At 36.6% G+C, this 26,698-nt stretch overlaps 1 protein-coding gene across 10 annotated transcripts in view; it reads right to left on the reverse strand.

Moving 5' to 3' along the window:
- LRCH3 (leucine rich repeats and calponin homology domain containing 3) overlaps positions 1-26,698 on the reverse strand; it is a 150,338-nt gene that overhangs the window by 95,249 nt on the left and 28,391 nt on the right. For all 10 annotated transcript variants that reach the window (XR_005793330.1, XR_005793329.1, XM_040484797.1 and 7 more), the window contains exons 2-3: positions 2,281-2,425; positions 197-323 (exon numbers count right to left, since the gene is read on the reverse strand). Coding sequence is in view for 8 of the 10 variants with exons in the window: in XM_040484797.1 (XP_040340731.1) it covers positions 197-323; positions 2,281-2,425 (272 nt within the window). In the remaining 2 variants the exon portion in view is untranslated. The remainder of the gene's footprint in view (positions 1-196; positions 324-2,280; positions 2,426-26,698) is intronic.

Genomic DNA, 26,698 nt, shown 5'->3' on the forward strand with positions numbered 1-26,698 from the left:
TAGACTTGTACTTTCAGTTCTTGCTTAACTCTGTGCTGAAGCATTTCAGTACTGATCAACCAGCAAAACTTCACTATTGATACCTGGAAAAACTCAAAAAGACACCTTAATATTGAATCTTTCCTTACTACAAAACAGAATATGGTATGACTATGGATACATATACATGTGGAGCAATAAAAAAGTAAAAACTTACAAGTTCTGTTAAGTGTCTGAGATGTCCAATTTCTTCTGGAAGTGACACCAATTTGTTATTACTAGCAATTAAGACTTTCAATGGTAAATTACACAAATGTACTGGCAATGTTGACAGCTGGTTCCGACTAAATGGGTAAGTAGAAGAAGAAAATAATTAGAACCCACCATTCAAGAAAAAAATTTTCATCTTTCCCATCCTATACTCAGTAAAGTGACAAACATTAAGTCATGGAAGGAGCAAACAGGGTATTAGATTTGGGTTCTAGCCTCCATTTCCTCACTTATCAGCTTTGTGGTTTTAGGCATGATATTTAACTTATCTGCTTTTTATAGATTCCTCATCTGTAAGTTGAGGATTTTAATCCTTATCTACCTATCCTACAGGGCCCTGTACCATAAAACTCCTTTCTATAATGATGTGCTACATAAACACATATTATTACTTTATTCAAGTTAATTTTATGTAAGATAAAGTAATTTAAAAATACGGTAGGGGCACCTGGGTGGCTCAGTCAGTTAAGTGTCTGACCCTTGATTTTGGATCAGATCATGCATGATCTTATGGTTGGTGAGATCAAGCTCCACATCAGGCTCTGCACTGAGTATGGAGCCTGCTTGGGATTCACTCCCCCCACTCCCCCACCTCTCAAAATAAATAAACAAACATTAAAAAAAAATAAGGTAGTGGCACCTGGGTGGCTCAGTCGGTTAAGCGTCCGACTTCAGCTCAGGTCATGATCTCGCAGTTCTTGAGTTCGAGCCCCATCAGCTGTGCTGACAGCTCAGAGCCTGGAGCCTGCTTCAGATTCTGTGTCTCCCTCTCTCTCTGCCCCTCCCCTGCTCATGCTCATGCTCTGTCTCTCTCAAATATTAAATAAACATTAAATAAACATTAAAAAAAAAGGATAGATGACTATCACCCTCTCCCCTTCCTACTAAAAAAGGGTTATAAACATAAAAGTAGTTGTAATCAATCTACTTCTCTCATCATTACATACATTATAATCAAATGTACATAAATGATTCAAATATAGTTCTATAGTGACAGGTTATGATTTTAAATATATCATGTCAGCTGAAGTATAGAAATCTTTTATTTATATAAAAATATGCAAATCAGAGCTAAAAGTACACATCTATCATTAGGATAAAAGTAAGTTAAAATATTACTTTTATAGATTTAACTTTTTACTCTCTAGGGTCAATTGGCCCCATTTTCAAAATCTTTTGCTGATTTTACTAACATAGATCATCAGCCTTTAAAGCTTTTTAAATAACTCTATTTCTAGACATTTATCTTAAGGAAAGAGAAAAATAAACATTTACATATCAGAGCCTCTGTTAATACTACTTTTAGCATGGCAAAAAACTGAAATAAACTAAATATCCAAGAGGGAAAACGAGTTTTAGAAGTATATAAACTATACAATAAAATGTTTACATATAAAATATTTCCTGAGTATTTCATGACGAGGGGAAAAACTCACTTAAAAATTTGACTAAAAGCCTGGAGAAAAAGGAAAATATCACCTATAATTAAAAAACTCAGATACAACATTTTGATGAATATCTTTTATACCTCTCTACATTTTCTCATTTTCTCCAATGAACATTTATAACTTTTATAATGAAAAAAAAAAGTCTTCTAAGATATAAAAAAATGGAAATGAGTCAAATAAATGCATTTACACATTCAGAACTCAGTACACAAAAATAAATAATCACAAGAATGAAAGTACTTTCAGATCTACTATCCTCATTTGATAAAGCTTATTTGAAAATCTAACTGGAGAACCACAGTCATAAGACTGTTGCAATCCTATCAGACTAATGACATTTATAGTTACAAAGCTAAAGACAAAGGGAGAAACAAGGAGGATATAGGAAATATTGTTAATTCAGCCTAAGAACATGTATTGATACTGCAGATATGGACAGATAATGTAAATTTTAGTGAAAGCCAAGAGAGAACTGAAAAGACTACATGAAACCAAAAATCAAAAAAGAAGAAGAAAAAAGGAGGAGGAGGAGGAGGAGGAGAAGAAAAAGAAGAAACAACAACAACAAAAACAACATCCTTACCTAATATTTAAGAATGTTAGAGCTTGTAGGTTTAGAATTGCTTCTGGTATATACCGAATACAATTTTGGTATAAGTTGAGATTCTCAAGAGAAACAAAATGACATGCTTCTATGGGAATTTCTGAGAGGCGATTTCGTGACAGATCTGAAAGAAGAATAATGTATATTATTTTACATGGAACTTATTTTATTGAAATGTTAATAAATGGAACTTATTTTATTGAAATGTTAGGTAAATAAGCAGGTTTCATAATTGTTTGAATTCCCCAGAGTTCCCACTGTAGAGACTCGTCCAGAGTAAACATTCATATACTTATTAATCTATTGAAAAAAACATTTTAACATATGCCTCTACATCTTTTTGCCGGGAAATACTGATTCTTTTTGAATCTCCACATATACTGAAAAAAATAAAACCATTATTTTTTGCAAGTAACACAAATTCTAAGGCACATCTGCCTACAGTTACACCAAAGATCATAGTAAGTATCAAATATCCTAGGAAACAATGGATCCCTAAAATCCACCTTCTCAAAAGCACAGAAACATTCTGAGGTTTTTGGAAAAGCAAAGCAAAACTGAACAAAAAATACTGCCCTTTTCTTTACAAAGATTATCAGGGTCATGTCAAAAGGATTCAGGAAACATTTTTTGCTCCAACTGGCCAAAGATGAGACAATTTGAGCTTCAATAAGGATAATACTTGCAAAGGACTCAAATCTATCACATATATTGAATAATACTAGTTTATAATGATATCTCTCTCCCACCTCCCACACCAAAAGATAATAGAGAACCAATTCATTATCTTGTAAACTGATTAAGGGGAAAAAATCAAACATTTATCTCACCTTCCCTATATGAACTGTACCACTGAGTAAACCAAACAGATGAAAGAGAGGCATCTTTGTGTAAGCGTTCTAGCTATAAATGAAAAGTAATGATAGAATCTAGAATTGGGTACTGGGGCACCTGGGTGGATCAGTTGGTTAAGTGTCCAACTCTTAATTTCGGCTAGGGTCATGACCTCATAGTTTGTGGGATCAAGTCCCCATGTCCGGCTCTTTGTTGACAGTGTGGAGCCTGCTTGGGATTCTCTCTGGCCCTCCCTCTCCTTCTCTTTCAAAAACAAAAACAAAACAAAACAAAAGAAAAGTTTAGAATTGTGTATTAACGGCTATCTTTACAAGGGGCGCCTAGGTTGCTCAGTCAGTTGAAGTATCTGACTTCAGCTCAGGTCAAGATCTTGCATTTAGAGCGTTCAAGCCCCCCCTCGAGCTCTGTGCTGACAGCTCAGAGCCTGAAGCCTGTTTCAGATTCTGTGTCTCTCTCTCTCTCTGCCCCTCCCTCCACTCACACTCTGTCTCTAAAATAAACATTAAAAAAAAATTAAAAACAATGACAATCAGAAGTTGTATGCCTCCCTGTAGAAGAGAACATCATTTGTGGTCTTGCCAGAAGGACAGAACCTGCGTCTAATCAAGCGTTTGCAAACTTTCAGGAAGTGCTGAAGACAAAGGAATGTGCTGAAATACAGTCACTCTGTCATTATCCATTTAGATTTCGTTAAATATACTGTGAGATTCATTTGCTTACTACTGTTTTTCTCTTCTTCTCTTCTTCTGCCCAATCTTAAAGTCTCTGTTTGCAATTATTTGGTGAGAATCCTTTACTGAAAGCTTTTCCTAAATGGAGGACCTGAGTTCCTGCATATCCACAAGTATCTTGCTTTCACCATAAACATGTGAATAATACTTGGCTAGGTATAGGCACAGTTCCTTTCTCAGAAATCTGTAGATGTTATTTTACTATCTTCTAAGTTTCCAGTGTCCCCTTGCATAGTCTGGCACATATCTTGATGATTTTTCATTGTAAACAGCTTGGTTTTTTTTGTGCCCCCATCATCTTCAACACTCTGGTCTGGAACTCAACCTTTCTTCAAGTCAGAGAAATGCTCTCCTATTATACATTTAGTTGTTGCATCTCCTCCATTTGCTCTTTCTCTTTCTCTCTTTTTTTTTTTTCAACGTTTTTTATTTATTTTTGGGACAGAGAGAGACAGAGCATGAACGGGGGAGGGGCAGAGAGAGAGGGAGACACAGAATCGGAAACAGGCTCCAGGCTCCGAGCCATCAGCCCAGAGCCTGACGCGGGGCTCGAACTCACGGACCGCGAGATCGTGACCTGGCTGAAGTCGGACGCTCAACCGACTGCGCCACCCAGGCGCCCCTCTCTCTCTCTTTTTTATTTACTTACCTACCTACTTACTTACTTATTTATTTTTCTGTTTTGGTATACTCTTCTACTTAATGTTCCAGACCAGGAATTTAAGTCTCAACAATAATCATCCTTTCCACAAATTAATACATAAAAAAGCTCCCCCCTTTTCTTCATTTTCTTTTATGCTATGATTAGAAGCAAGTCACTTTGTTTCTCCTGAAAATCTAGGCTAATTTATCTTGTTTTGCCTATTAAATCTGTCATCTATCACTTCCAATTTCTATTTCTGTTCTATTTCACTGAAGTCACTTGTTCTTGATGCAATCCTTGTTCATCCTACCTCTGGCTGCTTAAGTTCCTTCAAGTGAATTACTTTCCTTTGCTAATTCATGGCTTGCCTCATCCTTGGAGCTCAGATCAAGCTGCCAGAGTACCCTGAATGGCAGTTAACACGAAGACTGAGGAAGCAATCTCTACAATGCACCAGAAGCTTCCACTGAGAGGCACAACTCTTACTGAAAACTCAAAAATTGTGATAGTTGCTCCACAGGCTTTTGCCTCTTGTTTTCATTTCAGTCACAGTATGTTCCCCAAACTTACATATTCCCTCCAGGCCACACCAGCCTGCAAACCTCAGAGCTGCTTACTCTGAAGTTGGGAAACAGATCACCATCTTGCCAAAATGCCTCCCCATATTGTATTCATTAGGAGAAAGTCAAAGACTCGGTTAATTTAAGACTAAAAATTTCCTACAGAATCACACCGTAAACAACCTCTTTCTTACTAAATGCAACAAGAATTATTTTTTATCAATTCCTGTTTAAATTTTATTAGTATAATTCTAAAAGTTGAAGAAAAGAGAGGCACCTGGCTGACTCAGTGGGAAGAGCAATGTGGCTCTTGATCTTGGGGTCATGAGTTCAAGCCCCATGTTGGGTGTAGAAATTAGTTAAATAAATAAACTTTTAAAAGAAGTCAAAGAAATGAAAGAAATTAATCTCATTTAAATTTTATTTAAATTTAACTTTATTTAAATTTAACCCTCTAAAATGACAATTCCAGGCAACAAAGCAGGGACTACTGAAAGTCAGTTTGCCTAATATGTGTATTACAGAGTTAAATTACTTAAAATCTAGGAAAATGAAACAAACCACTTTTTTTTTTTTTTTTTTGTCCCCGAACTAGGGAGGGGAAAAAAATAACAGCAAGATATACACTAGGCTTAGATGCATCTCAATAATTTTTTTAATATTTAGCAAATTTAAATCTACCCAGCCGCCTGCTCAGCCCACCGACTGAGCCACCTAGGAGCCCTTGAATTAAGGATTCTTATAAGGTCTTCCACTTAAACTGTATTTTTATTTCAATTTGGGAAGATAAGTAGCTTCTTTCTTATGTTAACTGAGTAAATTCACGAAAGAGTCATTTAGGTCATTGATCATATTATGGAAAATATTGCAAAGTACTAATGGTTTATAAAAAATATTTTTTGTCATATTCTCTCAAGAAAGAAATAATTTTATAGTCAAAGAAATGTGTTTTAAAATGACTTCAAAAAACAACCTTCAGGGGGCACCTGGGTGGCTCAGGTCAAGTGTCTGACTTCGGCTCAGGTCATGATCTCATAGTTCGTGAGTTCGAACCCCATGTCAGGCTCTGTGCTGACAGCTCGGAGCCTAAAGCCTGCTTTGGATTCTGTGTCTCCCTCTCTGCCTCTCTCCTGCTCACACTCTGTCTCTCTCTCTCACACACAAAAACAAATACACATCAATAATAAAAAATAAAAAATGTTCAGTTTAAAAAAACTATGGATATGTATTATTCTTAAAACTCTTTCTGGTTATAAAAGCAATGATGTTAAGCTTCATACATGCAGAAGACAGCATAAAACATACATATTTTCCAATAAATAAGATACTGCCGGTACCCTAGAAGCCCCAGTGGAGCTCTTCCCAATCATAACCCTTTCCCTCTCCAAAAGAGAAACCAATCTACTGATTTTAGTGATAATCATTTCCTTGACAATTTTAACCCTTCATCATTTTTAGTATTAGTTTCCTATTGTTGCTGTAACAAATTCAGGGGCTTAAAACAACACAAGTTCATTATTGTATGTTTCTGGAAGTCAGAAGTCTGAAATAAGTCTCAATGGTGGACTAAAACCAAGATGTATTGGCAGGGTTGCATTCCTTCTGGAGCTTTTAGGGGAGAATCTATTTCCTTCTCTCTTCCAGCTTCTAGAGACGATCCACATTCCTTGGCTGATAGTTCCATTCCTCCATCTTCAAGCCAGCGATGTCAGGTAGAGGCCTGATGCTGCCCTCTCTGGGTCTCCTTCCGCTTTTAAGGATCCCATAACATGTTAAGGATCCTGCGCATCTCTCCTTGCTCCCCCAATAATCCAGGACAATCTTATTTTAATGACTGCTGATTAGCGCCTTAATTCCCCTTTGCCATGTAACCTAACATATTCATAGGTTAGGATGTAAACATTTTTAGGGGGCCATAATTCAGCCTACCATATCTATGAACTTTTTAAAAGGAGAAGCATACTGTATGTGTATTTTTTTGTGTGTGACCTTCATTCAACATTTGAGATTTGATGAGGATAAAAGCAGGAAAATGATCACCTTTAGCCAAGAAGGCTGACCTACAGCCTGCACAGTTTTGATAAGAATCAAACACTGCTCGTTGCTATATTCTTTTTTTTTTTTAATTTTTTTTTTCAACGTTTATTTATTTTTGGGACAGAGAGAGACAGAGCATGAACGGGGGAGGGGCAGAGAGAGAGGGAGACACAGAATCGGAAACAGGCTCCAGGCTCTGAGCCATCAGCCCAGAGCCTGACGCGGGGCTCGAACTCACGGACCGCGAGATCGTGACCTGCCTGAAGTCGGACGCTTAACCGACTGCGCCACCCAGGCGCCCCATCTCGTTGCTATATTCTTAAAGGATCTCATGACCGTCTGTACATCTCACAGATAGTTAATATTGAGCTGAACGATAAGCACCAGAGAAATCTTGCAAAAGTACTTTTATAAGTAGAAATTCAAAGAAGATATTATCTAATACTCCCTGCATACTCCCTGACCCTTGAACACTAAGCATATAACCACCAGGTTCATATAGCAAAAGTGTAGCTCTTTCTGCCCATGGGCCCTGTCCCCACACTATAATAAAAGCACCTTTTTGCACTGAGAATGTCTCAAGAATTCTTTCTTGACCATTTGCTCATGGCCCCACATCAGGATTCACTCTTGTAAATTGTATCCTTCATTTCACTGTCCTTCATAGCTTTCTACTATATGAACATGCCACAATTTATTTATTCCACTACTGATGAACATTTCAATTACATACTGATCTAGATAAATATCTAGGAGTGAAGTGCTGTGTAATAAGATATATGGATCTTCAACTTCACAAGAGAATGACAAACTGTTTTCCAAAGTGGTTGTACCAATTTACACATTTACCAGCAGTGTGAAAGAGTTCTTGTGGCTTCACATCCTTGCCAATCCTTGTTGTTATGAGATGTTTTAATGTTTATTATGTTTTAAGGATTTTCACACAGTGGCATTTCATTGTGATTTAAATTTTCATTTCCTTGATTATTAATGAGGTACAACAGCTTTTCATATGTTTTTGGTCATCTAGATAGCTTTTCTTATAAAGTCTTTTGGTTTGTTGGAGATCTTTATAAATTCTGAGTATGAATCTGGTATCAATTTATGTGTTGCAAATAACTTACCCCACTCTGTGGTTTGAAGTTTCATGGTCTTTGTGGTATCTTTGATGATGGTCTTTAACAGAGTATAATTTTTTATTAATCTTTTCCTTTATGGTTGGTGGTTTTTACAGTTTTAAAAGAAAACCTGCCCTACTCCAAGTTTAAAAAGGTATTTTCTTCTAAAAGTTTTAGAGTTTGACCATCACATTTAATCTACTAGGAATTTATTTTCTAGTATGATGTGAGGTTGGAGGCCAATTTTAATTCTTGCTACAGGGATGCCCATTTATCCCAGTGACGGTTACTGAAAAGACCATCTTACATCTCATTATTTGCCAGTAACACCTTTGTCATAGATCATGTGTCTGAGGGTTTGTCTGCAGGCTCTCTAATCCACTGCACAACTTGTCCATCTTTATGTCACTATTATTCAATCTTAATTATTAATAGCTTTACAATAATTCTTGACATCTAGCGGAGTGACCTATTCCTAAACTGCTAAGGTATTCCTACCACTTTGCAGTTCTTCAAGTATGTCTTGGCTTTCTAGGTCTTTTGCATCTCCTTATAAATTTTAGAATGGGCTTGTTTAATTTCATGAAAGCACTTGTTGCAATTTTTACTGAGATTGCACCAAATCCAACATCAATTTGGGAAGAAATAACATCCATGAACATCTTCAATCCACGAACATCTCCACTAATTAATTAAAGCCTTCTTTAATTTGTCATTGAAGTTTTGTGATTTTTCTCAGAAAGGTTTTATACATCGTTTACTCGCTTGATTCCCAGGTTCTTATTATTTTATAAATGATATATATTTTTAAAACTTTGTTTCCTAACCATTAGTTGCTAATAAAATTGATTTTTATATATTGATTACGTATCTGGCATTCTTGGTAAACATTTCTTTTAGTTGATGTAATTTCCTTGTAGATTCTTTTGGGTAGTTCTAGATCTGTAATTACATGGTACTATGAATACCAAAAGCTTGCTTTTGTCTTTCTGATATTTGTTTATTTACTAACTTCCTTACTGAATTCCCTTACAATTCTGACTAGGACCTCCAGTATAATGTTGAATAAAAGTGGTAATAGAAGGTATTTTGTCTTGCTCCTCATTTCAAAGATTTTCAGTAGATATCCCTTATCAGATTAAGGAAATTCCTTTCTATTCCTAGCTTACTAAGAGTTTTTATACGTAACAAATGTTGAATTTTCATCAATCTCTTTTCCTTCATCTATTGAGATGATCATAGGATTTTTACCTTTTCTTCTATTAATATGGAATTAATTTTACTCCTTTATTTCACTGTTCTTTTATTCCATTAGGGTAGACCTGATTTCTGTCCTTCTCATTAAAATGTTATTCCATTAATGTGAAATTAGATTGGCTTTTGAACATTAATTCTTGCATTGCAGAGATAAACTCAATTTAGTCTTTTTTATTTTGTCCTTTTTATTAATTTAATAATATTTATTAATTTATAATAAAGGTGTTTTATCCTCTTTATTAATTGGACTCAGTTCATTAATATTTGGTTTAAGATTTTTGCATATATAATCATAAATACTCATAATAATACTCTGGAGCATTTATTTTCTCATACTAAGTTTTTAATTTAAAGTTCATTTTCGAGAGAGAGGGAAAGTGTGCATGCATGGGGGAGGGGCAGAGAGAGGGGAGATGGAGGAGGCAAAGCAAACTGCAGCCAGCATGATGTGGGGCTCGAATCCATGCACTACAAGATCATGACCTGAGCCAAAGTCAGATGCTTAACCAGCTGAGCCACCAAGGCACCCTCTCATACTATCTTTGTCAAGGTTTGATATCCAGGTTGTCTGGTCTCATAAAATTTAGTTTGGGAATATTCCCTCCTTTTTATTGACTAAAAGCGTTTACATAGGTTTCAAATTCTTTTTCTTTTTCCTTTTTTTTTTTTTAAGTAATCTCTTAAAAAAATCTCAAACTCATGACCTCAAGATACAAGAGTCGGCACACTCTACCAACTAAGCAGGTCAGGCACCCCTCAAATTATTTCCTTTTAAGAAGCTTGTTAGAATTTATTCATAGAACTATATGGCCCTACAGTTTTCCTTAAAAGTCTTAAAAGAGGGGCGGCCTGGGTGGCTCAGTCGGTTAAGCATCTGACTTCGGCTCAGGTCACAATCTCGTGGTCCGTGAGTTTGAGCCCCCCCATCAGGCTCTGGGCTGATGGCTCGGAGTCTGGAGCCTGCTTCAGATTCTGTGTCTCCCTCTCTCTCTGCCCCTCCCCTGTTCATGCTCTATCTCTGTCTCAAAAATAAATAAACGTTAAAAAAAAAAAAAAAAGTCCTAAGACTTTTCACAACTGACTGAATGTCTTTATACTTCCAGGACTATTTAGGTTTTATAAATCTTCTTGAATCAGTTTTAAGTTATTAGAACCTAGGAGTTTCCTATTCTCACCAGAATTTTCTATTTCATTAGCAAAAAGTTATTTATAATATCCTTTTTTCTTTTTTTTTTAATGTTTATAGCATCTGCAGGAATGTCTTCTATTTTCCTTTCTGACTTTGGATTTTGTACCTTCTTTCTTGATCAATCTCACCAATGATTTGAAAACATCATTAGTGTTTTCAAAGTATCAACTTTGGCTTTGTTAACCCTATTCACTGTATAATTTCTGTATTGATAAAATATTTCTATCTTTATCACTTTGTTATTTGGAGTAGGGGTTGTGCTATTCTTAATTTATTGAGATGGATGCTTAGCCTATTAATTTTTAGATAGTTCTTTTCAAATATATACATTTAAACCTATATATAAAATTCCCTTCAAGTGCTGCTTTAGCTGAATCTCATGAGAATATATATTTTATTAGGATATTAGATTAGAAAATATTTTCTATAATTTCCATTATGATTTCTTCTTTGTCTCATTCTGTTAGAAATGTATTCCTTAATTTCTAAACCTGGAAGGATACTCTAATGATCTTTTTGTTGATTTCTAACAACTTCATTATGGTAAGTTATTATGTTATTTCAATCCTTTGCTATTTCTTTGCATTTTCTCTATGGATCAGCATATGGTCCATTTTTATAAATATTCTATGCGAGTCTGAAAATAATGTGTATTCTACATTGGACATAATGTTCTACTTATATCTATTAGGTCCTATTTGTTTGGTTGCATTGTTCAAGGCTCATCTTTACTTTTTTTGGTCAGTGCTCGTATCAACCGCTGAGAGGGGCATATCAGAGTCTTCAGTTACTACTGGTATCTTGTCTATTTCTCTGTAATTCTTTAAACTTTTCTTGATATATTTAGGGGTTTTGTTATTAGGTTCCTACAAAGTTTTAAATTATCAAATCTTTCAGGTAAATCAAATTTTTATAACTGTTAAGTTACCTCTTTTATTCCTAGTACTGTTCTTTGCTTTGAAATCTTTCATTTGGTTGGTTTGGTGGACTGCCTTTAACGTGACTCCCATTGTTTATGCCCTTGTATAATACTCCATCCACTTGAGTGTGGGTGGGGCTTCATAAGTAACCAATACACAGTTGACCCCTTGCACGGTGTGGGGGTTAGGAACACCAAGCCCCCCCACCCCCCAGAGTTGAAAACCAGGTATAACTTTTGACTCCCTCAAAATTTAACTGCTAACAGCCTACTGTTGACCAGAAGCCTTACCTGTAGTATAGTCAATTAACACAAATGTTTATGTTGTATTATATATTGTATTCTTGCAATAAAGTAAGTTAGAGAAAAGAAAATGTTAGGAAAACACACTTATAGTATCATACTATAAAAAAAATCTGTAGGGGGCACGTAGATGGCTCAGTCAGTTAAGCATCTGTTGATTTCGGCTCGGGTCATGATCTCATGGTTTGTGAATTAAAGCCTCACATGACAGGTACTAACAGCGCAGAGCCTGATTGAAATTCTCTCTCTCTCTCTCTCTCTCTCTCTCTCTCTCTCTCTCTCTCTGTTTTTCTCTCTGCCCCTCCTCCACTAGTGCTCACTCTCACTCTTTCAAAGATAAGTAAATACATTAAAAAAAAAGTCTGTGTAAGTGGATCTATGCAATTCAAACCCATATTGTTAAAAATCAGCTGTACTGGGGCACCTGGGTGGCTCAGTTGGTTAAGCATCTGACTTCACCTCAGGTCATGATTTCATGGTTTGTGAGTTCAAGCCACCTGTCAAGCTTTGTGCTGACAGCTCAGCCTGGAGCCTACTTCAGGTTCTGTGTCTCCCTCTCTCTCTGCCCCTCCCCTACTCATGCTCTGTCTCTCTCTCAAAAAATATATAAACATAAAAAAAAATATTTCTGGGGTGCCTGGGTGGCTCAGTTGGTTAAGCATCTGACTTCAGCTCAGGTCAGGATATCATAGTTCACGAGTTGAGCCCCACGTAGGGTTCTGTGCTGATAGCTCAGAGCCTGGAGCCTGCTTCAGATTCTGTCTCCCTCTCTGCCATCTCCTGCTCACACTCTGTCTCTCTCTCTCTCTCTCTCAAAAATAAACATTAAAAAATTTTAAACATGCTTTAAAAAATAATCTTAAAAAAAATCAACTATACTTCATTGGTTAGACTTGCCTTTAATTCACAGAATAGTGCAAAGGTGATGATGTCTTTCCTGTGGGTATATCTGTCTCTCTCTGTTGCCAGCTTTGAAGAGGCAAGCTAGCATGAATTCTACCAATGAAACGAAACAAATTCTGCCAATAGTCTGAAGGAGCCTGGAAGCAGGTCCTTCCCCAGTCAAGCCTCCAGATGAGAACTCAGCCCTAATCAACACCTTGATTGAAGCCCTGCTGCAGATCTAGCTATGCTGTGCCTGGACTCCTGATCCAAAGTAACCATTAAGTTCCTGAAGCTGCTAAGTTTGTGATGATTTGTTATATAGCATGGAAAACTAATAGTTAATATATCCATAGAATATCTTTTTCTTTAAAAAAAAATTACTTATTTTGAGAGAGAGAGTGAGCAGGGAGGGGCAGAGAGAGAGGGAGAGAGAGAATACCAAGCAGGCTCCAGACCCAGAGTGGAGCCTGACATGGGGCTTGATCCCACGACCCTGACATCATGACCTGAGCTGAAATCAAGAGCCGGGCATTTAACTGACTGAGCTACCCAGGCACCCCAACAGAGTATCTTTTTCCTATTCTTTAATTTCAACCCTTATGGATCATTATGTTTTGAATATGTTTCTTGGGGCATTTGGGGTGGCTCAGTTGGTTAAGCTGGTCTGGCTCTTGGTTTTGGCTCAGGTCATGATCTCACGGTTCATGAGATCAAATCCCACATCAGTACAGAGCCTGCTTGGGATTCTTTCTCTGTCCCTCTCCTTCCGCCCCTCCCCCACTCATTCTCTTCTCTCTCTCAAAATAAATAAACTTAAAAAAATTTTTTTTAATTTTTTTTCAACGTTTTTTATTTATTTTTGGGACAGGGAGAGACAGAGCATGAACGGGGGAGGGGCAGAGAGAGAGGGAGACACAGAATCGGAAACAGGGTCCAGGCTCCAAGCCATCAGCCCAGAGCCTGACGCGGGGCTTGAACTCACGGACCGCGAGATCGTGACCTGGCTGAAGTCGGACGCTTAACCGACTGCGCCACCCAGGCGCCCCAAAACTTAAAAATTTTTGAATATGTTTCTTATAAACAGCACACAGATTTTGCTTTCTTTTTATTGCCTGACCATCTTTACCTTTTAACTGAAAGACATTATATTTAACATAATTACCCAATGTATCTGGATTTTTAAAAGGGTCATGTTATTTCTGAGATGTAGTCCTTGATTAATCATTAAAGATGAAACTAGCAAAATACGAATACAAAATTTAACCACATTTGACTTAGTGACTAATGTAGGAAAATCTCATTTATAGGCAGTGTCCTGAGTCTGTATATAAACCAAATGCTTCAAAATTACCTCATGTTTTTCTGTAGAGGGAAAAAAGATTTCTTAGCTTTGAGAACTATCTTTATACAATAATGCCAAAGAAATGCTAATATCTGCAAATATATTGCTTTTCCAATTATTTTCTATTTCATGATGGAAATGCTTTTGTCTATCCAGCTGCCTAAGTCAGAATTCTGGAATCATACTTTTTCTTTTTCCCAATCTAATCCTATCAACAAACACTATCAGTTTCTTGATCCAAATGTGTCTTAAATCCATCCGTTTCTGTTTATCACGTTTGTCACTGCCTCTTAAAATTAAGAATCAAATAAAACAGTGCATGGAAAATTACTTCATATACTATAAAACACAAAAAGGCATACATAAATCCAGCTTCCTTGGGTTGAGAGCAACACAGTAAAAACAAATAACCAAACTCCCCAAATTATATGGAATTGTAGTAGGCAAGAAAATGTAACAGAGTACAATACAATGATTTATTACCTTTGGTCACCAAAAAGAAGTAATGTTGCATTTAATATACCCTACTTTTAAAAGAAAAGTTTTGTTTAAAAGAAAACATTTGTTTAATGATTTACATTAAAATGTTTAAAACAATTTCCTTATCTTTCAGTGAGGTTAAATAAGCACAAAGGTTAGTGTTATCTTTGCGTCACTAGAGTAAGCTTTTGATTTCACACATACACAGTTATTGTCACACAAGCCTCCTAAGCTTCCATCTCTGTGTCTCCATAGTCAATCCTAGGTTATTTTCAAGACTGCAAACTCAACTGATATTTGCCAAGTATTGTGAAAAGTCACAAACTGGATAATAAACAATGTTGCAATTAAGCTATTAAGTTACTTCTATGTATCATATCCTGAATGCGGCCTTGGTCTTTCACCAGCCATTATCTTTTCTTCTAACACCTGTGACATGAGCCAACAACTATACCACTCTTTGGCACAGCCCTTGGATGTATTATTCAGTTGAGCAACGCATAAAAAGCCTATTTTGGCCTGATAAAAATATAAGAAAATGTTTGGCATAAGGGATAAATCATGGAAGTTTCAATTAACTAAAATAAATGTTTCAAGTGAAAAATGTTCTAAGGCAGAGTGCCTGGGTGGCTCAACAATTGGTTAAGTGTCTGACTTTGGCTCAGGTCAAGATCTCCCAGTCTGTGAGTTTGAGCTCCATGTCGGGCTCTGTGCTGACAGCTCAGGCCTGGAGCCTGCTTTGGATTCTGTGTCTCCCTCTCTCTCTCAAAAACAAATAAACATTAAAAAATTAAGAAAAAAAAGAAAGAAAGAAAGAAAGAAAGAAAGAAAGAAAGCTGTTCTAAGGCATATCATTTACAATAAAATGCCTAATTATTTCCCATATTTATAAAAATCTTACCTTCAATGTCAAATTCACCTCAGGGATACTGTAAGTTTTAAAATAATACATTAAAGAAAAAGCCTAAAAAAATAGTAAAAAGCATCCTCAATATTAATGGAGGGGGTATATAAGAATAATCACTCTAGACTCACACAGCAAATATTTAATGAGCTTCTATGTTATAAGGAGAGGGACTATGTCTGTTTGGTTCAACTCTGTACACTTGGTGCTTAGTGGTGCCATCGCACATAGTAGGGTGCTCAATAAAATATTCATTCAAAAAACAAGCAAATAATGGATAAAACAAAAATTGTTGACTTAGAAATGGGTAGGAATCCTGTCCTCCCCATCTACAGAACTTCAGTTATAGTAAGATTATAACATAATTAATAGCAAAAAAAAGCCCAAATCACAATTTTATCTTTACAATTTTTGTTTTAAGAAGTATTATATAACCTGGATTGAAAATAATTTACTTATAAACAAGTAAGTACTTACATAATGAATCAAATCCAACTACTGAGGGAAAAAACTATGTGTATCAAACTACAGATAATTTTTAAAAAGTTGAGGTAGGTTACAACTGTAAAAGAGTGCTTTATGTATATAAAATAGTAACATTGGACCTTTGTTCCATTCTCAAAAACAAAATATTCTTACATGTGATATTCCCCTTCCTATTAATAAAAATTATATGCGCATTGATTTACAGTCCTATTTGCTACAAGGGCTCACAGATTATAATGAAAATCTATTATGACCCAGCTTTGATTATGAGAACTCGTGTATTCTCTTTTGATATGCCATCTTCAATTACTTGAGCATTTCCTCATATTCTAGCAAAACAAGATGTTCCGGGTTTACCTTGCAACGTTCCATGTTCCAGTTCTGGGGCAACTATTTATCCTTCTGGTGTAACAGAAATTTCTGTGGCAAGTTAGATTTGGAGACAGAAGGGAAAGCCACCAACCCCTAGGAAAGTTTCAGAATAAATGATTGCTGTTTTTGTTTTGTTTTGTTTTGTAAGCCACTAAGATTTGTAGTGGTCTGTTACATAGCAATAAACAAGCAAAACAGAAACTAGTACCTGGAACTTAAGTGCTGCTCTAACAAAAACTTGAAAGATCTAGAATTGGTTTAAAATGTGGCATCAGGCAGTGGCTCCAAGGGGCGGGCCTCCCAGAACTTGTTAGTGATGCTTGGAGGGCAGTGAAAAAAAATGCCATGGAAGGCTAAAGAAAAGGGCATCCTAGTTCTGCTCTAGCAGAACAATTAGAGTCTGCTGTGACAGGAAGAAAGGGTACCTAATGGGTTCAAAGCATCATAAATACATGTGACTATTTGTAGTAAAACCTATTAAAGTTAAGTAATATATGACAACAAAGATCAAAAAATATTATTTAATCTTAATGAGAAAGGATGTGCATATATTTGCAACACACATACACATGTATATTCCTGCAATTTTCTTTTTTTTAATTTTTAACTTATTTTTTAAATTTACATCCAAGTTAGTTAGCATATAGTGCAACGATTTCAGGAGTAGATTCCTTAATGCCCCTTACCCATTTAGCCCATCCCCCCTCCCACAACCCCTTATTCCTGCAATTTTCTAATTTTTCTCTCTTTCCTTATTTGTAGATATGATTCAAATATATTGCACATTTTTCCTTTTCAAACAATGCAGAGAAAACAACATTAGCCAACTCAGAAGATCCTTTTTGTTCACACAGGAAAAACCCCCACAAATTTCTGCCTAGAATGGATTCCAGTTTCACATAATATTTGAAAAACAAACTCAATTATTTAGTCTTGAAAGACCATTCTCAACTGTGATTTAAGTCTTATAATATAGTTGACCCTTGGACAACATGGGTTTGAGCTGTGTGGGTCCACTTATGTGCAGACTTTTTTTTACAGTATGGTGCTGTAAATGTATTTTCTCTTATAATTTTCTTAACATTTTCTTTAATCTAGATTACTTTATTATAAGAATACAGTATGTAACACATAACATTTTATATTACTGATAAGGCTTCCAGTCAACAGTAGAGGCTTAATAGTTAAATTTGATGGAGAGGGAAGTCAAAAGTTAGACATGGAAAAAAAAAGTTAGACATGGATTTTCAACGGTGCTGGGGGTCAGTTCCCCTAACCCTCATGTTGTTTAAGGATCAACTGCATTTCCTTTCATCTTGAATTGAAATACTGTTTATCACATACCCTGTCAATGAAAGAGTCTTCAAAACCGTACCCAGAAACAATACAATCTAGAGAAACAGTATTAACTTAAATGAGACAGATAACAGCCAGATTTTAGTCCTAGTTCTACCATTTATTACCATCTTAATCTCTAGAACATTTCAGAATCTCTCGCTCTAGCATTTTCAGTGAGATGCTTTCAATTATTTTGCCTTTTTTTTTTTTGTAGGTAAGAAGCATGCTAAGAGGCATTTTTTCCTAAGTCTATCTTTCTCATTATCTGTTCAGTAACTTTATGATTTTATGAATGAGTAGTGGTTCATTCCTACTTTCAGGGGACAAACTTGGAGCCCAAAGACCTAAGAAGAGTAATAGTTCCCATTTCTCATGAGGAAGTTTGAGATTGTGAAAGTCACAAGGTTCAGAAAAAAGAATGTAATTATTTTGCTGACGCAGTATTTATTGCTCATTTCTGATAAGGTAGCAAAAAGAAAAAAGAAAAATCCCTAACTCTTTATAACATAAAAACTTGTTAAAAACTTAAATAACTTAAATCTCTTAAAAGAAAACAAATTATAAACATCTAAATAGTATTTCAAATGTTTAGTTCAATAAATTCTTTCTCTCCTCTGAGAAGACAGATCAGTTTTACTCCTTTCAGAAGATGTAGTCAAACTGTTACAATTGCCATTTTGACAGACACTTCCTGGAGCAACCGGACTCAATCTTATTTTTAGACCAGTGTCTGACTTCTACACTAAGCTGCCTGGAATCACTTCCTTTGACCCACCAGGTATAAGTCGCTCTCTCTTCTGCCCTCTGTTCTTCTCCCTATTTTCCCATAAATTATCAGAAGAATAATATAGTGGCATATCTGTTAAAAGCAACCACCTATCTGAATCACAACCAAAAACAAGCTAAATTCAGTTGAACCAATTAATACAAATATCTTGAATGTAAACTTAAGGTTTCCATACCACGAGAGATGACCTTGAATGTATTCAGTTCTATATAGAATTCTTCCAAGTGATTCTAGCTCTTATGCATGAACAGGTTACCTAGAGCACACAGGGAAAAGGGACCAAGGAATATCTTTCCCAAATTTCTCATTTGAAAAATAGATGCTATGGCCACTGTGTACTACTTACTAGTACACACACATACACACACACACACAAACAGGAAGACATTTTTTAGAGTGCTTGCTTAGTTCACAATGTTCTGAATTTCTCTCTCTCATTCATAGGAGCTGGCTCTCCCTACTCCTTGCTTTTCAGAGTCATATGTACCAGTGATTCTTAACCCTAGAGACCCTCTCTAAGGAAATATGACAGAACTTGAGGCTCTCCTCAGTCTCCATAATCTGGTAATTCCTATCCCTCCCTCAAGAGCCATCTCAAACATAATCTCTGATTATTATTATTTGGTAGGTAATTAATTTTCCAAATGTGGGCTCCATGAAGGGATTCATAACAAAGGATCCTTAGTAAATATAGGAGACATACCTAAAGACCAGGTCAGAGTACACCCACCATCAACACCAACCCTCTGCAACATGATTTAAAAATAAAATGGGTAATTTGATAACAGATTATTATCCAGGATACATTGCAAAAAAAATTCCCAAAACTCAACAAAAAAAGCAACCCAATCAAAAACTTGAGCAAAGGACCTGAATAAAAGATATACAAATGGCCAATAAGCACATGAAAAGACAGTCAACATCACTTCACATCAACTACTTCACATCAATTAGGAAGGCTATTTGTTTTTTTAATAGCCAGAACATAACAAACACTGATAACGATTAACTGGAACCTTCGTTCTTGCTGATAAGAATGTAAAATGGTACGACTGCTGTAGAAAATAGTATGGTGGTTCTTCAAAAAATTAAACATAAAATTATCTAGCAATTACAGGGATGCCTGGCTGGGCTCAGTCAGAAGAGCATGCAACTCTTGATCTTGGGGTTGTGATTTCAAGCCCCACAATGGGTGTAGAGATTAGTTAAAAAAATAAAATCTTAAAAAAAATATCTAGCAATTACATTTCTGAGTATATAAATCCCAAAGAATTGAAAGCAGGGACTCGAATAGGTATTGGCACACCAATATTTGTGTCAGCATTATTCACAACAGACAAAAGGTAGAAACAACCCAAACGTCCATTAACAGATGAATGGATAAATAAAATGCAGTAAATGCATACGACAGAATAATATTCACTCTTTAGAAAGAATGAAATTCGGATAGATGCTACAATGTAAATGAACCTGGAAAATATGTGTTAAGTGAAACAGGCTAGACACAAAAGGACAAATACTGTACGATTCCACTTATATGAGGTAGCTGAGGTATTGAGAATAGACAAATTCACAGAAAAGTAGGGTGGTTACCAGGGAGGTAACAGTTACTATTTAATAGACACAGTTTCAGTTTGGGAATATTAAACCATTCTGGAGGTAGCTATTGTGGTTGCAAAACAATGTGAATATACGTAACTGTATCTTTTAAAAATAGTTTAAATGGTAATAAATTTTATGTTATGCATATCTTACCACAATGAAAACAAATCAAATGTGTAGCACTCAAAGTAGAAAATCAAGGGGAGCCTAGGTGGTCAGTCAGTTAAGCATCCAACTTTGGCTCAGGTCATGATCTCATGGTTCGTGGGTTGGAGCCCTGCATCAGGCTCTCTGGTCTGACAGTGCTGAGTCTGCTTGGGATTCTCTCTCTCTCTCTCTCTCTCTCTCTCTCTGCCCCTTCCCCACTCGCTCTTTCTCTCTCACAATAAATAAGTAAACTTAAAAAGGAAGGTAGAAAATCAATGTAATCTGCTTCAATATGTACCTTAAAAATCTCTCCATAAAATTATGAACTTTTCTAATAACTTTCTAACTTTTCTAATAACCATATACCTCAGCAATAAACTAAATAATACAGAAATGACAGAAACAAAAATTCCAAGTATTCTTGAACATCAAGTCTCAAAGGTTAGCCTCACAACTGTGTAACAAAGAATGTCAGTTGTTTATTAACTTCTTTCTTTCCTAATTCCATTTCTCTTTCCCAGAGAGAAAAATGTGCAATATTTCATTCTATTCAGCTATGTAATTATGACAGTAGAATTTATTTCTTTAAATCTCTAGAGCTAAGCCAGGAAAACCTAGGCTCATTCTGGTCCAAATGCAAAATAATGTTTTCAACAGTACGGCATTTATTAAGAAATGTTAGCAGTCAAAAGTCCTATGTTCTTCTAATAATTCCTTCGGGCCATCCCACGCAATGACATCATCCTTACCAGATAAAGCCCATTATGCAATACCCACATATACAGTACTATCACTTTCTATGAGAACAGTCACTGTTATGAATGTTAAAAGGGACTGAGATTATGACAAATATTCTCTGAAAAGATTTTTTTAATGCTGAGCAATGTCAACTTTAACAGGATATTATAAGAATAATAATATCCTTTAACATATAAGGAAATGGTAAATATAAACTATAAAAAATTTCTAGAATACACATTCAAGATGAAATAAAAAGATCAAATCCTTAAAGAATCATGTAAAACTATTAATTTTAAATATTATTTGATAACTGTTGAACAAACCACAATGACACTGTTCATGGTGCTTCCCACAGGCTAATAAATACAGAGGAGAGAGACCATTAACAGTTGCCCATTAATCGAACATACTGTGATGCCTGATAAAAGTTTGCTACACTTTTGAAACTTTCTCTTTAAATTTGCCACATTTAAAAAACACCCTATACTTAAGTATTTCCTTTAAGTTTTCAACTACTATGTCATTCTCCTGAAAATTCTGTTGAGAAAGAATGCAATAAAAATAATTTTATTTTAGCTATTTAGTAAAATTACGTAATCCAGGGAGGCCAGAAATGAGAATATTTTCTAAAGTTTTTCATTCTAAAGCCACATTATTTGTATGTAACTTGTGTTTTCTTTTTAATTTTAAAAAATGTTTATTTATTTTTGAAAGAGAGAGAGACAGAGTGTGAGCAGGGGAGGGGCAGAGAGAGAGGGAGACACAGAAGCCAAAGCAGGCTCCAGGCTATCAGCATGGACCAAGAACTGAGATCATGACCTGAGCCAAAGTCAGACGCTTAACTGACTGAGCCACCAGGGTGCTTCATGTGTGTTTTCTTTTTTAAATTGTTTTAATTTTTTGTTAAAGGTAATAAGTATACACCATTTTAAATGCCAAGCACATCTCTGCTTCCAGGAAGATGGAACATGCATTTTTCCCTATTCCTCCTACCAAGTACAAGTAAAAACCCTGGCCATTGTATCTAAATCAATGGCGCGGCTCCAGTGGCGCGGGCACTGGGTTTACTGGAGGCTCCAGGTAGCTCGGTCGGTTAGGCATCCAACTCTTGGTCTCGGCTCAGGTCATGATGTCCCGGTTCGTGGGATCAAGCTCCAAGTCAGGCCCTGCAATGATAGCTTGGAACCTGCTTGGGATTCTCTCTCTCCCTCTCTCTGTCCCTCCCCTGCTCATGCTCTATTTCTTTCTCAAAATAAATAAACTTAGAAAAAATAAATAAAATAAAAAAAAATAAAACAAACACAAGACTCTAAAGAGTTAAAAGAAGACAACTAGGGACTTTAGGACCCAGGAAGCAACAAAGTGATCAGTTTCCTGGGTTTTCTTTTTGCCTCAATTATCCAAGTTGGCAAACCAGAAATGCCCATGGGCAGAAACCCTCCACCCCACCAAAAAAACAAAAAAGAAGAAGAAGAAGAAAGGCCCAACAAAAAGCCTGCTCTCTCTAGCCAAAGGACCATAGAAGGGGCAACTCAGACAATAACTGCTCTAGTCCAGCCAAACACCCCAGAAAAATTGTGGCCTCATACCCACCCATGCCAAAAAAGGCTGAGTGGGGAGCCTAAACTTTGAATTTCCACCCTTGCAGGACTATGTAACCCAGCATTTCTGTGGCTCCTCCCTAGTCCCCACTGGTGTAGTGTCAAAGGCCAGGTAGGGAGCCGGGACTTTCATGTCTGCCAGAAGGTCATGTGCCCCCTCCCCACCATGTGGAGTCAATGGAGACCACATGGGGAACCTGGACCACCACCCCTACCCAGCAGTAAAGAGGCACCCTCCACCTTCCTACTGGCGTGACATCAGAGGAGGATGAGTAGTGTCAGGATTTTGACCACTGTCCAGTAGTTGGAGAGGCACAAAGGAAAGGCAAATGCCCTTTCCTAAGATTACCATTTCTTTTCAGAAAGCAAGGGCCATGAAGAAATCTGTCAATTTCTTAGAGAAAAAAAAGAATGGCAAGTGTACAGAGAAGGTAGCAAAAATTTCAAGGACTAAAAAATTTTTTAAATCTCAACTGATGCTAGTTTTAAGTGTTCTGCATTAGAGTTTAAAATTCAGACCACCATGACTATGGTGCCATTTCTGAGGTAAGAGGGGAAAAAAGAGAGGGAGGCACATTCCAAGAGGAGGTGCCACTGGGCCTATTTGACTTTTGAGTGAAGCAAATAATTTAACAAGATCCAATCCCTGTAATCCATAACTCCAAAAAGTCAAAAACAACTTAACCTGGAAGGACCCAGGGATTCAATGATGGAGATGCTTATAATCAAGTTCTGAAGCAGTGTTGGAAACAGGGAATTAGAAAAAATCCATAATATCTTTCTTTACGTTTTTAATAATTTTTTTTAATGTTTATTTTTTATTTCTGAGAGAGAGTACAAGTTGGAGAGGGGCAGAGAGAGGAGACACAGACTCTGAAGCAGGCTTTAGGCTCCAAGCTGTCAGCACAGGGCCTGATGCAGGGCTGGAACTGATGAACTATGAGATCATGACCTGAGCACAAGTCAGACGCTTAACTGACTGAGCCACCCAGGCGCCCCTTACTTTACTTTTAATATTGAAATTCACACTGAATGACAACCACTTGATATGACTAGTTCAGGGAATATATATTTTTCTATGAAAGCTATGAATATAACTATCACAGTTTATATTCCTTGTTTTATTTTCACAAAGCAGCATTTACAGAGATACCAAAATATGCCCCATCCCCCCCACTTTTTAAAAGTAGGCTTCATGCCCAGAACACGGCTTGAACTCACGACCCTGAGATCAAGACCTGAGCTGAGATCAAGAGTCATATGCTTAACCACCTGAGCCACCCAGCACCCGCCACGCCCCCCCCCCCCCCCCCAATCACAACAAATTTTAATGGCAACAAGTCTGGGCTACGTCACTGTGGCCTTCACTAGGATTAGAAAATCTGGTCATGATATTACAAAGGATTTCTTTGCAATGAAGCTTAATTTGTTGTTAATAGGTATTTGTTGAAATTAAGATCATCAGATTAAATGAAGCCACTGTCACATCTTTTTAACATAGTAAGATACAATTGGAAAAATAGAGGCAACTTGTCTTCCCATTTAAAGATATCTGTAAATATTAATATTAATATGTGACTTGCATGTGTAAATCTGAAAAAGTAAAATACATAAACCTAAGGACTTAAATACTAATACATAGTTTCTGGTTACATAGATTGACCAAGTGTCTCGATTACTTGAGAAATTTGTTTGTGGTTGCATGTCTGCATAAGAAAAAGACTTGTTACTGTTGCTGTTGTTATTGTTTTTTTACGGTAAGCCAAAATCTATCTTCCTTCCTTCCTCCCTCCCTCCCTCCCTCCCTCCCTCCCTTCTTTCTTTCTTTCTTTCCAGCTTATTTTGAGAGGGGGGTGAGGGGCAGAGAAAGAGGGAGAGAGAGAGAATTTCAGAGAGAGAGGGAGGGAGAGAGAATCTGCACTGACAGTGCAGAGCCCAATGAAGGGCTCAAACTCACAACCATAAAATCACAACTTGAGCTGAAGTCCAATGTTTAATCAACTGAGCCACCCAGGCACCCCATAAGCCAAAATATTTCTAACCTACAGAGTCTGTGTCCTTTGCTCTGTTTATGGTATATTTTCATTTAAAATACTGATACCAGTATCTTGTTAGTAGTACAGGTAAGAAAGGGAACAATTTCCAATAAACTGGTAATATTTATTTTTTTATTAAACTTTTTTTTTTAACGTTTTATTTATTTTTGAGACAGGGAGAGACAGAGCATGAACAGGGGAGGGTCAGAGAGAGGGAGACACAGAATCTAAAAGAGGCTCCAGGCTCTGAGCTGTCAGCACAGAGCCCAATGCGGGGCTCGAACTCACGGACCATGAGATCATGACCTGAGCCGAAGTCGGCTGCTTAACCGACTGAGCCACCCAGGCGCCCCTAAACTGGTAATATTTATAGGTGCATGGGTTTTTTTTTTTATCTCTAATGAAATGTTTAAACCTACTTCCAAGTCCAATATTTACACTTAACCTCACAGAAGTTTCTCATTGGGTATGTAATATCCTCAACAGATACCATAAAATCAAAATATTTAACTCTCACTTCAGACCTTTATGCAAAAATTTTTGACAATTTCAGTGTAATAATTTCAATTTTGAATTTATAGTTTACTGTTGTAGGATTAATTTCTGTCCAGTACTAGAGATTGTAACATCAGACTTCTTTCATAACGGTATTAGTATTCTGGTTTAGTATTTAATTTGAACATATATCCCTCCTCTCCCCCTGCTCCATCCCCCACCAGCCCTGGTTTTTAAATGACTGGCCTAAATTTATTTTAACTGCATGAAATAAGCATTTGTTTAAAACATTCTTATAAAACTCTCTCTCTGAAATGTATGCAGAATTTAAGTCTTGGCTAAATGTATTATCATTACCCTATTAATAATTTTTAAACATTTTTAAGTGTTTATTTATTGGGGGGGGGGGAGGACAGAGAGAGGTAAACAGAGAAACCCTAGCAGGTTCCGCGCTGTCAGCACAGAGCCCGATGTGGGGCTTGAGTTCACAAACTGAGATTATGACTTGAGCTGAAATCAAGAGTCAGATGGTTAACCAATTGAGCTATCCAGCTGCCCCAGCCTATTTATAATTTCAATTGATTTTCTTTAAGTGATTTCTTCATAGTATAATTGTGAAATCAAAGTGAGGATCTTGGCCAATAGATAGATGAAAAGATGCTTAACATCAATAATCATCAGGGAAATGCAAATCAAAATGACGGTAAAATATCACATCACACCTGGCAGAATGGCTAAAATAAAAAACACAAGAAACAACAAGTGTTGGCAAGGATGTGGAGAAAAAGGAACCCTTGTGCACCACTGATGGTAATGCAACTTGGTGCAGCCACTCTGAAAAACAGTACAGAGGTTCCTCAAATAATTAAAAATAGAAATAGTATATGACCCAGTAATTCCACTACTGGGTATTTACCCAAAGAAAGTAAAAACATTAATTTGAAAAGATATACACACCCCTATGTTTATTACAGCATTATTTACAATAGTCAAGATACAGAAGCAACCAAAGTATCCACTGATAGGTGAACGGATAAAGAAGATGTGGTATGTGGGGCGCCTGGGTGGCGCAGTCGGTTAGGTGTCCGACTTCAGCCAGGTCACGATCTCGCGGTCCGTGAGTTCGAGCCCCGCATCAGGCTCTGGGCTGATGGCTCAGAGCCTGGAGCCTGTTTCCGATTCTGTGTCTCCCTCTCTCTCTGCCCCTCCCCTGTTCATGCTCTGTCTCTCTCTGTCCCAAAAATAAAATAAACATTGAAAAAAAAAATAAAAAAAAAAAGATGTGGTATGAATATATACATATATACGTGTGTACACACATATATATGTACATATACACACATACATACACACAATGGAATATTATTCAGCAATCAAAAAGAATGAAATCTTGCAATTTGTGACAACATGAATGGATCTAGAGGGTATTATGCTAGGTGAAATAAATCAGAAAGACAAATACCCTATGATTTGTGGAAACTAAAAAACAAAACAGGCAAACAAACAAAAAGCAGAAACAGACCCATAAATACAGAGAACAAACTGATGGTTGTCAGAAGGGAGAGCTGG

Source organism: Herpailurus yagouaroundi, unplaced genomic scaffold (genome assembly GCF_014898765.1).
Source record: "Herpailurus yagouaroundi ecotype Mexico unplaced genomic scaffold, PumYag 162, whole genome shotgun sequence".
Lineage (NCBI taxonomy): Eukaryota > Metazoa > Chordata > Mammalia > Carnivora > Felidae > Herpailurus > Herpailurus yagouaroundi.